This window comes from Hipposideros armiger, unplaced genomic scaffold, assembly GCF_001890085.2.
Source record: "Hipposideros armiger isolate ML-2016 unplaced genomic scaffold, ASM189008v1 scaffold_3, whole genome shotgun sequence".
Classification (NCBI taxonomy): Eukaryota; Metazoa; Chordata; class Mammalia; order Chiroptera; family Hipposideridae; genus Hipposideros; species Hipposideros armiger.
In genome coordinates, this window is record NW_017731353.1 from 1,920,769 (window position 1) to 1,935,074 (window position 14,306).

A 14,306-nucleotide genomic window follows, 5' to 3' on the forward strand; every position below is an offset into this window, starting at 1 on the left:
GGCAAGGACTGCTCATTGCCACCCAGTGGCCATAGGAGGGATTGCATCAGCTGAAGCTTCAAGCACTAGGTAGGCTACCTCTCAGTAGCCAAGGGTATGGTCTCAGTACTGTTAGGAAAGCCTCTGCTACCGCCTAGTGGCCAGAATGGGATTAGCACCAGCTGGGCCTGTGGCTGCGGGCAGAGCCGCACCAGCTGGAAGGGGCCACAAGTCAAGGAACGCAGGCAGCCTCTGGAAGCTGGAAAAGGTAAGTAAATACCTAGAGCCTCCAGAAGGAAGGTAACCCTGCCAACACCTTGATTTTAACCCAATATCCATCTCAGACTTCTGACCTCTAAAGCTGTAAGCCCCAATTGCAGAAGCACAAAGTAGAAAAGGGCTTATCTCAAAGGGATCCGTGGGTGTAGCTTGCCTAATAGAGTGAATCCCAGTAAGATTAATAGAGGACCCACAAAGTTAAGAGAATTAATTATATTGGCAAAAAAGCTACCCGCTGTGACTGAAAAGGGCAGAGAAAGTACAAAATGAAGAGGACTTAGGACACCGGTCCCCCAACCCCCAATTCATTTCTGCGTCCCAGGTAACGAATTTCATCTTTTTCTTTTTCTTTTTTTTTTTTTAGCTGAGCCATCCTGCCACCTGTTGGCAGCTCAGCAGCAGCTCAGCTGGGGCTGGGAATCGAACTGGCGACCGTGTTGCTGACAGCTCACACTCTTGAGTGAGCTCTTAACCAACTGAGCCACTCAGCCGGCCCTCATTCTATCTTCTTAATGTCAAAATGCCTCTAAAACTGAATTGGTCATCAGAAAATTGCTTGGGTGGTGAAGAATTTTCAACAGGTTTGACAGGAAATTTCATCAATGCTCTGAGGAAGCCTGTGGAAATATTCCCTAGTACAGCAGGGAAACCTCCAGGGAACAGAATATTCAGGAATCTCCTCTTGCAATACTGCTGATCAAACACTTTTATTAATAAAGTGTGTTTCTGCCCATGAAATTACTGACGTTCCCTCCTGCTGATAGATTTTATACTTTGAGAATTCCAGGCCACCAACTAGTGGCTGCCCTGTGCACACTGAAGGGTCCACGTTTCATCTATTCGTCCCCAACTCTCAGTAGGGCTCAAAAGGACCGTGAAGGTGGCTAGGGTTGGGCCTCAACTGAAGGTCCCAGAAGGAGAGAGCCCCTGCCTTCCGCAGCTCTGGGAACCCGAACCTCTAAAAAGAAATCAATCAGGCGCCCACAACCAGTGTAAATCTGCGCCTGCGCTAAAACTACCACTCCCAGGATCCTTCGCGCCCAAGTAGCTTCCGGTCTCAGAGGCCCCAGCTGTTGGGTTCCGGTGGACCTGAAGAGCCTGGGAAACAGAGCATGATGGAAAATAGATTCTGGGAGCAAGAACTGGCGGAAGCGTCTCTGAGAAGCACCGTCCACGAGGGTGTGCGGGCCACAAAGCAGGCACTGAGAGAAAGACGCTTTGACCAGGAAGAGTCCGATTTCTGGAGAATGGAGTCTGGTGGGACGGGGAGGCATGTGCGCGTTGCCGGAAGTGACGCTATTCAGGCGCGTCCCGTTTGGCGCGAGAGCAGTACCTGGCGTTTGGCAGTACCTACAGCCGCAGTTTCTGAGCTCCGGCAAGTAGCGTGCTGCGGTTTTTTTCACGCGGTGTTCTGCTTGAGACCTAGTCGTTAGTTGCGCCTTGGGTTTCCTAGCCGAGGCCTGGCTGTGGCTAGGGAGACGTTGAAAGACCCGGCTTGGATAGGCCCTATCGGAGCTCCCAGGGCCCAGCACCGCAGGCTTAGATCCGGACTCGGAGGGGAGAGGCTGGGAGAGAAGAGCCCAGCAGTAGGAGCAGGTCTGGAGAGTGGGGCTGGAGCTGCAGTGAAACCACGCTGACGCCCAGAGAACTGCTGTAAGGCGGTGGCGCGTGGTGAGACCCAGATGCTGGAGGAAGGAGGTGAGCGGTGGAGGGAACGGCTTGCCAGAGATCCAGTTTCTTGTTACAGTTCGCCCACTAATACTGCTGTATCCCCCTTTCCCCTAGTCCCTGGCAACTACTAATCTACTTTATGTCCCTATGGATTTGCCTATTCTGGACATTTCATAAAAATAGAATCATACAATGAATGTGTCTGACTTCTTTCACTTAGCATAGTGTTTCAAGGTTCACCCATGTTGTAACATGAATGTACCTCGTTCCTTTTTATGGCTAAATAATGTTCCATTATACGGATATACCACATTTTATGTTCCTCAGTTGATGGGACATCTGGGTGGTTTCCAGTTTTGAGTTTTGATTATTATGAATAATGCTGTGAACATGGGTGCACAAATTTTTGGTGTGGACGTGGTTTCGTTTCTCTTGGGTATATGCCTATGAGAGGAATTGTGGTGTCATGGTGACACTGAACTTCAAAAGTTTTCTGCTGTGGCTGTACCATTTTACATTCCTAGTAGCAATGTCTAGTGTTCCAATTTTTCTACATCCTCGTCAATACTTGTTTTCTTGTTTTTTAGCCATCTAGTGTGTGTGAAATACCTCACTGTAGTTTCATATGCATTTCTCCAGTGATTAATGATGTTGAGCATCTTTTCATGTACTTTTTGGCTATTTGTATATCTTGCTTGGAGAAATATCTATTCAAATCCTTTGCCCATTTTGAAATTGGGTTGTCTTTTTGTTGCGTTGTAAGAATTCTTTATATATTCTGGATAGTGGACCCTTAGAAGATACAATTTGCAGATTCGTTCCCATTCTGTGGTTATCTTTTCACTTTCTCGATAGTGTCTGCCTTTTGAAGCAAGATGTTTTAAATTTTTATTAAATCCAGTTTATTTTTGTTGTTGCTTGTGCTTTTGGTGTCATATCTAAGAAGCTATTGCCTAATTAGAGGTCATAAAGATTTATATTTATGACAAGTTATCATATTGTAAATATGAGTCCTTCAAACTTAGTTCTTCCAGATTGACTATTCTGAGTCCCTTGCATTTCCATATGAATTTTAGGATCAGTTTATCAATTTCTGTAAAAAAGCCAGCTGGGACTTTGATAGGGATTGCATTGCTCAAAAAAATGTTTGGTTGTTTTTAGTGTACACGTCTTGTACTTACTTTGTTAATTTTATTCCTATTTTTTTATTAATGCTCTTGTAAATAGAATTTTTATTTCATTTTTGGATTGTTCATTGCTAGGGTACAGAAATATAACTGGAGAAATGTGTATTCATCTTTGCCCATTAAGTGGGTTGCCTCTTTATTGTATATTCATCTTGTATCCTGCAACCTCACCGAACTTGTTTATATATTTTTGGGGAGATTCCTTAAGATTTTCTATATACAAAATCATGTATCATGAATAGAGAGTTTTAATTCTCCCTTTCCAATCTGGGTACCTTTTTTTCTTGCCTAATTGCCCTGGCTAGAACTTCCAGCATAATACTGAGTAGATGTGGCAAGAGCAGACGTCCTTATGTTTTGTTTCTGATCTTAGGAAAGCATTAGGCTTTCACTATTAAGTATGTTAGCTCTGGGCTTTTAGTAGATGCCTTTCCTCAAGTGAAGGAAGTTCCCTTGTTCCTAGTTTATTGAGTGTGTTTTCTCATGAAATGCGGTCAGATTTTGTAAAATGGCCTTTTTGGTGTTTACTGAGATGATTGTGTGCGTTTTTTTCCTTTGTATTAATATGGTGTATTGATTTTTTTATGTTGAACCAACCTGTGTTCCTGGGATGACTCCCACTTGGTCATTACCCCTTCTGATTAGGCAAATGTCTGAAATTTGTAGAGCCACTAATAGAACCGAGTAATAGGTAAGGTAATATTTGTAAACTACATACTTACATGCTAGGCATTGCGCCAACTCTGCATTTTCCTTTAATCTTCATAGCAACAGCTTTACAAGGGATTATTATCCCCATTTTACAGTGAGAAAAATGAGACTTAGAGGTTATGTGATTTGCACACTGCAGGTAAGTGGTTGGTTGGGGATACTTGAGTCTGTTACGCCTAATACCTCCCTATACTGAATTGATGGGATTTCCAAGGTAGGAAAGAGAACGGGCAATTTTACATCCCACTCACTGCAGGTCTGCAAATTCAGCCCCAGTGCCCTGGAACCTTCAGTGTCCTTTGAAGCCCCACTTCAGAGAGAATGTGAGCTATAAATTTTATGTCTCATTGGCTTTTCTTTTCCTCCAGAACCACCTTCTCTGGACACTACCCCGATCCGAGAGAGCACAGGAGAGGAAGGAATGGTGGCTGGCCTCCTCACAGCTGGGCCACATGTAAGTTGGAAATTTAATACGGCGCTTTTTTTTTAATTAAGTAACATTAAGGGTTTTTTGGTTGGTTTTTTAATTACAAAAGGAACTCATGTTCATTGTAGAAAACTTGAAAAATACACATACAAAAAAATCAGTTGATCTCAGAGATAACTTAAAATTTTGATTTGTAACCTTTCAGTCATATTCTTCCTGTTTGTAACCTTATTTTCAGTTAGCATAATTTGGTTAATATTTCCATTTCCTTAAGCGTATTGGACAAAATCATTTCTAATGTATTCCATTGCATAATCCTGCCATGAATGTAGGAACTGTCTTCTTCACCCCCCAATTTTTTTCTCACTAGACTAGGTATTGGCCTATTTTCATTCTTAGAACATGTGCTCTTGGATTTCCTCATCAGTTCTATTCTTTGACAAATTTTTGTTTTTTGCTTTCCTCACATTTATTTTAAAATTCATTTTAATGTCTTGGATTGAATCTCTAATTCATGTTCTTCCTTTCCTATTTATATTGAAAGGTTTTGGCTGTGGGTCATTGTTAGATGTTCCAGAAATTATGGCTGGTTTCTTTGCCCATTTGGCTGGTCTGTGCGCTCCATGAGAACAGTGTGTCTTGTCAACAAAGTACCCAGGTGGTATGATGCTTGCAGGGCGTAGGGTGTGATGGCTGTATTAGCTCAGCCTTATTAAATTGCTCAGTTCTATATCTTTACTTTTTAATTAGTTATTAACTCTTGTCAACAGTTGTTTTAAAATCTCTCATAGCTGTAATATTTTAAGTTTCTCCTCGAACTTCCTAGTTTTTCCTTTATAAATTATGTTACCTGGTTTGTGACACATCTTTATAAAAACTGACCCAAATGTTGTAAATATTTCATTTTTTTAAATGACCCTCTTTGTCCCCTTTAATTCATTTCTCAGTGTGAAGGATGGTTTGGATGGACAGGTAAAATTAGGTCAGGAGACCTAATTTTATAATTTGGGAAGTGCTCATTTAAAACAAGGCAGTGATGGGGGCATTGAGAGAAGTGAGTGATGGTGAGAGGAATGAATAGGCCATTGACTTGTGGGGAGCTGCAGGGAAGGATAGCACCCAGGTTTCTGCGGGGCTCACTAGGTGAATGGAGGCACCGTTTCCTTCTTGCCTCTGTGCCACTCATGCTGCCTCCCTGCTTTGGATTTCCTCCTCTTGCTCCTACAAGGCCAGCTCGGTGACTGCCTTCTCTGTGCTCTTCCCTGATTGTCCTCCCCCTGTCCTCTACCCAGGATTCCTCTTCTGTTATCCTATAAATGGGTCTGTCCATCTCAACACGTTATTACAGATGGCTGCGTACATACCTGGCTCTCATGCTGTGCTGTGTAATGTCTGAGTTCGTGGGGATATTTATTCCATGTTCTGAAAACATTCAGCTTTCACATTTCTTTGCTAATTTGCATCTGATTCCTCATTTGTGTAAACTCACATGTTCTAATTTTCTATATTGGCTCTTAATTCCCAAGCAACTGTTAGTTTCTGCCCAGTTAAGAGGGGGGTGGGAGTGGGTGTGTGTGTGTGTGTGTGGGTGTTTTGTTTTTTCTTTATTCATATGAAAAGTCTACCAGAATTACAGATGTGAAGGCAAGAGGCTATTTTTGTGTCAGTATCCAGTGTTAGGCACATAGTGCTTTTTCTGGAACTACCCCGAGTCCTGAATCCTTTCAGAGACCCTTTGTAGGCCTGTTAGCCATCTCGCCCAGAGCCGCCAACCTCCCCACCCCCTCTCCACCTCATTTCCTAAAGTCACTGGGCAAGAAGAAATGTGCTTGTTGTTTCAGGGACCCACACCCTTCAGCAGTATGACGGTAGCTTTTACCCACGAAGAGTGGAGGCACTCAGTCCCCGTTCCAAGGGACAGGTCCAAGGAGGGGATACCAGAAAAGTCCAGGAACTTGGTCCTACTGGGTAAGGAAACCCCTTAAAATACAGAATCTGCTCAGTTCTGAAAACCTGTGGCACTTGCCAGTGTTGAGTGATCCCGACTTGCTGACATCCTGGAGAGACAATGTTTATTCCTTGTTCCCTAGGGAAAGGCCTCTGCATTCTTGGTTGGGAAACAGTCATTTTCATTTGCTCCCCAAGGCTGCACCTCACCATTTTCTTATTTCTCAGGAGGGTTGGGGTAACCTTGAGGCCAGTTCCCATCTCCCTAAATAGCTTGCTTTATGGGCTTAGCTTAACTTCCTGGTTTGACCCCCTCCTAGAAGCTGTTTCTTTAGCTCTTTCCAGAAATGCTTTACCAAGACACTGGCACCGTGTCTTATTACTGCTGTACCCCCAGTGCTCAGCACCAAATGTTCAATAAATACTTGTTGAGTGAAGTTCATGACCTAACTGGCCTGCGTCCGTTACCCTGAGTTCTGGGTGGCTCTTTCTCCCTGACTAGGACTTCCAGTTTCCCAGCCCGGCATGAACTCTCAGTTGGAACAAAGAGAAGGCCCATGGATGCTGGAGGGAAAGGGCCTAAGGAGTACCTGTCCAGGTGAGGACGCAGGCGCTGAGCCAGTGAAAGAAACTCTTGGAACAAAATCCTCTTTCAAACATAGTAGTGCTTTTGATGAGGGAACAGTGACAGGGAGCACAAAGGTGAGAATGCGAACATGGTTCACTTACTATTCCTCACATAGGACGTTCACATGGACATTCTGGGTCCATTATGTGCTTTAACTCATTTAATCCTCACTAATTCTGCATGAGAGCTACATTCAGATAATACAAATAGAAAGATTAAGTAATTTATCCAAAGTCACACAGCTAGTTAGTAAGAGGTGGAGCCATGATTTGAACCCAGACATTCTGGGTCAAGATTCTGTGTGGGAATTCAAATCAAGGGTACCTAGAACTAACGCTGCTGTTCTCTCCTCGGGGAAATAAGGTAGGAATGGAAACAATCTCTTCAGGAAAATTGATCCTTATGAAAAGCAGCTCCATATCCCTCCCCCTAAAACTCCACTCCCTTACCTAAAACACCTATGTAGGAGACAGAGGTGTCTGGGACCTTATGACTAGTTTTAATACTTCCATATATTGTACACTAATTTACATTTTAAAGTTTCTCTTAAAATGAATGACGTCCCAAAGAGGGTTAAGAACAAGTCCAAGATGGCAGCACAGGGAGACCTTGAACTCACTGCTTCCCACAAACATCAAATTTATACCAATAGATAGAGCAACCCCCCTGAAGACGTGAAACCTAACTGAACAACTTCTGCCCAAGAAACGGCAGTGACCACATAGAAATGGGTGGGAGAGACTGAGGCACAGTACCATGGGAACCCCAGCCCCAATGCGCTGATCTGCAGCAGGGAGGGGTCACGGAAGGGCCTACTTGCAACCTTGCCCACCCTGGGAACAGTGATAAAATAGCGGCTTAAAAGGCACCTAGAAAGCTCCTCCTTTTGCTCGGCCCACTCCAAACTCTTTGGAGTGTGCTTTCTCTTCTAACAGTCCTTGAGCCATTCTCTACTGCTCGGGCCCACTTCTATTTCTTTAAAGTGTATTATCTCTTCTAATAAACTGCTCTTTCACCACATGAATAAATAAATAAAAGGCACCTATTCGGAAAGGAAACCGATTTACTAACCCTGGAGCATCTGCCAAATGGGAGGGGAACGGCAGGCAGGGAGCATGCCATTTGTTGCCCCTCACCCCACCCCCCAATCACATGGATGGGAGCACGATCCAGGCTCTAGGCAGCCAGCCAGGCGAGCAGAGTGCACACCAGGACCCAGGCCCAAGCCAGTGCTGTGGCTTGTCCCCAGAGCCCACAATTCCAATTACAGCTCCAGGCTCCCACACGACACAGCTTACCCGAGTTTCTGCAACCTGCTATAGCTTCCAGCTGGGCTTCCAAGGTGGTTCCCAGCACAGCTTACCCCTGGGACTCCATGGCTCACACCCACTACAGCTAAAGCTCTGGGCCCCAGTGTGGCTTGCCCCTAGGAGTTCACTCAGCTAAGGCCCTACAACTACAGCTCCAGCTGGCCTACCAAGGCAGCCCTGATGTGGCCTGCCCCTAGGACCCCCCCCTCCCCACAGCCCAACCCCACTCCAACTACAGCTCCAGCCAGCATGCCAAGGCAACCCCACTGGGACATGACCCTAGAGTTGGTTCCCTGTGGTCTAAACCTGTTCCAACTACAGCCCCACATGGCCCACGCCTGCTCCAGCCTCAACGGGCCTAAGGTAGCGCCTGTGTGCCTTGTCCCCACGCCCCACCCCTATCCCGCTGAGGTCCAGTCCACGCCTCCTCCAGCTCCAACTGACCTGCCAAACACACTTGGCACCCACCGTCTACACCAAGGGGAAGCTCCTACAGGAGGCCACTCCTTCAAGACAGATTGCTGTTTTGCCTAATTCACAGAAACGGCCAGCCAAAATGAGGAGACAAAACATTCCAAGTGAGACAACAGAACAAAATCCCAGAAAAAGAGCTGAATGAGATGGAGATAAGCAATCTACCAAATAAAGAGTTCAAAACACTGGCTATAAGGATGCTCAATAAACTCGGGAGAATAGATGAACTCAGTGAGAACTTCACAGAAAGAAAATATAAAAACCAATCAGAACTGAATAACTGAAAAATATACTACAGGGAATCAACAGATTTGCTGATGGAGGAGTCGGCAAGCCAGAAGACAATAGAAATCAACCAGTTGGAACCGCAAAAATAACAATTATAAAAATGAGGATAGTTTTAGGGACCTCTGGGACAATATCAAGTGTACTAACATTCGAATTATAGGGGTCCCAGGAAAAAATACAGGAAACTATTTAAAGAAGTAACGGCTGAAAATTTCCCCAACCTTGCAAAGGAAACCGATATCCAAGTCCAGGAAGCAGTCCCAAATAGGATGAACCCAAATAGGTCCACACCAAGGCACATCATAATTAACATGTCAAAAATTAGAATTTTAAAAGCAAGAGAAAAGCGGCTAGTTATGCACAAAGGATCTCCGTTAAGACTATCAGCTGGTTTTGCATTTATTCAAAATGATGAAAGGGGAAAAACCCTATAACCAAGAACACCCAGCAGGTTTATCATTCAGAATTAAAGGATAAACAGTTTCTCAGACAAACACAAGGGTGGGCGGGGGAGTTAAAGGCGCTTTCAGTGAGAAAGAAAAAGCCAAAACTAAAAAGAAGAAAACGGGGCCGGCTGAGTGGCACATTGGTTAAGAGTTGGCTTGGGACGCCAGCTCTGAGCAGCAGGACCCCAGCTCAGATCCCACATGAGGGCCAGTGACACTGCGCCCTCTACAGCTGAGATGGTGAACAGCTGGAGCTGGGCTGCCGTGAGTCACTGGCATCAGCGTAGGCTGCAATGGGCTGCCATAAGCTACCATGAGCGGCCGGCAGCCAGCGTGAGTTACCAAGAGCCGCTGTGAATAGCCATCCAGTGGGCCGGCAACCGATCTGCTTCGCCCTGGAGGAGTGCAATGATAATACCAACACGGGCCAGTGAAGCCACGTCTTCCACAACTAGACTGAAGAACGAAAGGACAGCAACTTGTCTGTTCCCCTTCCCCAATTCCCCAATAAAATCTTTAAAAATATAAAAAGAAAATGGAGGAGATGACATCAGCATCATGGCAGGGAGAAAAGACTCCTTTCTGTCTCCCCTTAAATTTACAAATTGACATCTGTAATCCAACAAAGGTTCCTGAGATCCAAGCATCAGTACATCTGAAGCCGGGTGCACTGGAACACATAGGGGAGGTGGGTGTCCACAGATGCAGTTTGGCAGCTGCTGCAGCCCCACCTAACACAGCAGGGGACAAGTTGGGGTGTACCCCCCATACTATGGCCCAGAAGAGGGTAAGAAATGCAGAAGCAGCATTGGTGCCCAAGAATCTGCCCTCCTCTCCCCTGCCATTGCAGCAGAGCCTGGTAGCACCAGCCAAGAAGCTTGGAACATCACAGCCGTGCTGTTGGCCATTGGAAACAGGAGGCAACACTGTAGGCTTGTGACCCTGGCTGCCCCCCACCCCGAGACTGAGGGGACCCAGACACAGCTGGTACACCCACCATGACTTCCAAGGTGCAAGTAGTGCAGGTAATAAAAAACAAAAGCCTCTATCAACCTGCTGAATTATGAAGATCAAAATGGTCTCTAAATAAGAAGAGTCCCCTACCTCCAATGCACAGGCAGAGGAACAACCCAAATACCAGGAACAATCAAGGTAACATGGTAACTTTCACATGTCCAAAAACCAATCTCAGAGTCAAAGACTAATTTTCAAGATTTCTATCATGAAGAATCTCAGTGATACAAGGAAACTCAGGCAGTTCAGTGAGCTCAGGAATAAAATTTATGAAAAGGAGTACTTTACCAAAGAAATTGAAACTAGAATCTAACAAATTCTGCAGCTGAAGAACTCAATGAGATGGATATATTAAAAAGCATTGGAGGGCCGGCTGAGTGGCTCAGTTGGTTAAGAGCTCGCTCAAGAGTTTGAGCTCTGAGCAACAGCGGTTCGAGTCCAGCCCGAGCTGAGCAGCCGCTGAGCTGCCAACAGGTAGCAGGATGGCTCAGCTAAAAAAAAAAAAAAGCATTGGAGGGCCGGCCGAGTGGCACGATGGTTAAGAGCTGGCTTGGGATGCCAGAGCTCCTCGGTTCGGATCCCACATATGAGGGCCAGTGACATTGCCCTCCACAGCTAAGATGCTGAACAACAGCTCAACCTGGAGCTGGACTGCCATGAGTCACCGGTGACGGCGTAGGCTGCAGCCCCTATGGCAGTGGGTTGCCATGGGCTACCATATGTAGCCAGCAGCCAGCGTGTGTAGCCAGCAGCCGCCATGAGCAGCCGTCCAGAAGCCGGCGACTGATCTACCTTGCCCGGGAGGAGTGCAATGATGGTGCCAACTTGGGCCCATGAAGCAACGTCCTCCACTAGACTGAAGAACAAAAGGACAGCATCTTGTCTGTTCCCCTTCCCCCAATTCCCCAATAAAAATCTTTAAAAAAAAAAAAAAGCACTGGAAATACAGCAGACCAGATAGAAGACAGAATTAGCAAGCCTGAAGATAGAAATCTAGAAATGATTCAAATTGAAGAAACTAGTGTTTTTAAAAAACGAATGAACTCTACAACAACTGTCTGACTCCATCAGAAAGAGCAACATAAAGATAATGGGTATCTCAGAAGAGGGAGAAGGGGTCATCAGAGGGCCTATTCAAAGAACTAATTGAGAGCTCCCTAAACCTAGAGAAGGAATCAGACAGTCGAGCACAAGAAGCTAACAGAACATGTAATTATCTCAACACAAAAAGACATTCTCCAAGACATATTAAAGCTGTCAAAAGTTTAATGATAAAGAATTCACAAGGCAGTCAGGAAAAAAAAGACTGTAACCTACAAAGGAAAACCCATCAGATTACTGTCAGATTCTCAGTAGTAACCATATAGACCAGGAGAGGGTGGAACGATAAACTCAAAATTTTTAAAAAAACCACCAGATGAGAATATATGCAGTAAAGCTGTCCATTAACAGATCAATGAGTGAAGATGTACATAGGGAGTATTAATCAGCCATAAGAAATGAAATCCTACCATTTGCAGTAAGTCCAACAGAGGAAGACAGATACCATTTGATTTCACTTATATGTGGAATCTAAAAAACTAACAAAAACAAGCTCATGGTACAAAGAACACACTGATGGTTGCTGGAGGGGAGGAAAGTGGGGGCTCTGGGCAGAAGGGAAGGGTATTATGTACAACCATATTGTTTTCCAGAAAGGTCCCAATTTATGTAGCTATACCAGTGTGCTCTTAGCAACTCTAGAATTATCAAATTTTGGTAAGTGAAAACTCATGTTGCTGACTTCATCCATCAGCTTTTTAAAGTGAAATACTTAAACCTGGTAAATAGATTGCCCAAAACCACAGAGGATTTTGAGACTAAGACAGCCTGAGACTACACAGTACACAGCAAGAGAAGAGTATCAGAAATAAAAGGAATACTGCATCTGAGGCTGAGGATTAGGGTAAATTTCATCCCTTCCCAATTTAGAAAAGGGGGCTAAAGGATGTTGTCTCTGAAATTCCATCTTGGTCATTATTCACGGTTTAGAACAGAAATGTAAAAGTTATGTTCGGGATGAAAGGAAGTGTAGTGGACTAAGAGCTCAGCTCAACTCCTTTAGCCTTTTGTATTTCAGTAGTATCTTTTTTTACACCAAAGGAATTTCATTGCCTCTCAAATTCTTTTCAGACTGGAAGATTGTGTCTGAATCACCAGAGCAAGACAATTCTGAAGACTCATTCCAAGACCGAAGTGGAGAGAGGCCCTCTGGGGAGTCAGATCACAGGCACAGTGAACTGGTGAAAAGCTTCAATCTGAGACCAGTCCTTTCTCCCCAACAGAGAGTTGCTATGGAAGTGAGGCCCCGTAAATGTGAAATGCAAACAAAGAACTTCAGGAAGAATTCAAAGATCATTAAGTCTCACCGAGTGAAACCGTACACCTGTAATGACTGTGGCAAAGCCTTCAGCTACTGCTCTTCCCTTTCTCAGCATCAGAAGAGCCACACTGGGGAGAAGCCTTATGAGTGCAGCGAGTGTGGGAAGGCCTTCAGCCAGAGCTCGTCTCTCATCCAGCACCAGAGGGTTCACACGGGAGAGAAACCTTATAAATGCAGCGAATGCGGAAGGGCCTTCAGCCAGAACGCAAACCTCACAAAACACCAGCGAACTCACACTGGAGAAAAGCCCTACAAGTGTACCGAGTGTGAGAAAGCCTTCAGTGACTGTTCGGCCCTCGTCCAGCACCAGAGAATTCACACTGGAGAGAAGCCCTATGAATGCAGCGACTGCGGGAAGGCCTTCCGTCACAGTGCCAACCTCACCAACCACCAGCGGACGCACACCGGGGAGAAGCCCTACAAGTGCAGCGAGTGCGGGAAGGCCTTCAGCTACTGTGCAGCGTTTATTCAGCATCAGAGGATCCACACAGGAGAGAAACCCTACAGGTGTAAGGTGTGTGGGAAGGCCTTCAGCCAGAGCGCCAACCTCACCAACCACCAGCGGACTCACACAGGCGAGAAGCCCTACAGATGCGGCGAGTGCGGCAAGGCCTTCAGCCAGAGCACCAATCTCATCATCCACCAGAAGACCCACACGGGGGAGAAGCCGTATAAATGCAACGAGTGTGGGAAATACTTCAGTGAGAGCTCAGCCCTCATTCGACACCATATAATTCACACCGGAGAAAAACCCTACGAATGCAATGAGTGTGGAAAAGCATTTAACCAGAGCTCATCCCTTAGTCAGCATCAGAGAATTCACACTGGTGTGAAACCCTACCAGTGCAGCCCGTGTGGGAAGGCCTTCCGGTGTAGCTCAGCTTTCATTCGACATCAGAGACTCCATGCTGGAGAGGAGCTGGGGACATGACCAGCGTAGATGGGGACCTGACAGGTACTCTGAATGCATCCGGAGACAGCTAACTTGGTAGCCAGAGCCACATGCAAAAAGTACCTTTAATAAAGTCAGAATTTTACGTGTTGCATGTGAAATGAAAGGTCGCAATTCTTTCTCAACATTTTCCACAAGCTTAATTATTCAGTGGGCCAAGTGCTTTGTGTAGCAAGCACTCCAGACACCTTGGTTTTTAAGTTGTGAGAGACGACCTGGTTCCTCCTTAAAGGCTGTTTTGGGTAATGGTTCTGTTCTCTCCTTGAATGCAGGCTGTTGCTAAAGAAACAAGAACACTGGCCAGGAATGAGCCTTTCTCTATAATGGGGCCACTAAGGTGTCTGATTTGGGGGAATAAATAAATCCAAGAAAGGGCTTTTAGGGCCAACCATTAAATGCTGCAATCTCATTGGGGGTTGGTAAGGGATTCACTCCCTCCCTAACACTGATGACATGAAAACCTAAACACAGACGCAACTCTGGAAACACTGCCGTGCCCCATGTCCACTTGATGCACTTCTAGTGCTTGTCACAGCTGTCAAGAAACCAGTCTGAGGGCCGGCCGAGTGGC

General features: G+C 45.5%; 1 protein-coding gene across 2 annotated transcripts; it reads left to right on the top strand.

Annotated features, from left to right (window-relative positions):
- Positions 1–1,329: 1,329 nt before the first annotated feature.
- On the top strand, positions 1,330–14,290 carry ZNF79 (zinc finger protein 79). 2 transcript variants are annotated; one of them, XM_019636560.1, is made up of 5 exons: positions 1,330–1,956; positions 4,196–4,281; positions 6,096–6,222; positions 6,704–6,799; positions 12,534–14,290. In XM_019636560.1, exons 1-5 carry the CDS (start codon positions 1,941–1,943, stop codon positions 13,712–13,714), a joined length of 1,506 nt encoding a protein of 501 aa, XP_019492105.1. In that variant the 5' UTR covers positions 1,330–1,940; the 3' UTR covers positions 13,715–14,290. The 2 variants fall into 2 exon arrangements, with proteins under 2 accessions (XP_019492105.1, XP_019492115.1); XM_019636570.1 differs by lacking the exon at positions 6,704–6,799.
- The last annotated feature ends 16 nt before the right edge of the window (positions 14,291–14,306 follow it).

Excerpts from the sequence above, each read along its gene's own strand:
- ZNF79 (XM_019636560.1), top strand. Across the intron at positions 4,282-6,095 it reads TCCTCACAGCTGGGCCACAT|GGACCCACACCCTTCAGCAG; the intron begins GTAAGTTGGAAA and ends TTGTTGTTTCAG. Across the intron at positions 6,800-12,533 it reads CCTAAGGAGTACCTGTCCAG|ACTGGAAGATTGTGTCTGAA; the intron begins GTGAGGACGCAG and ends AATTCTTTTCAG.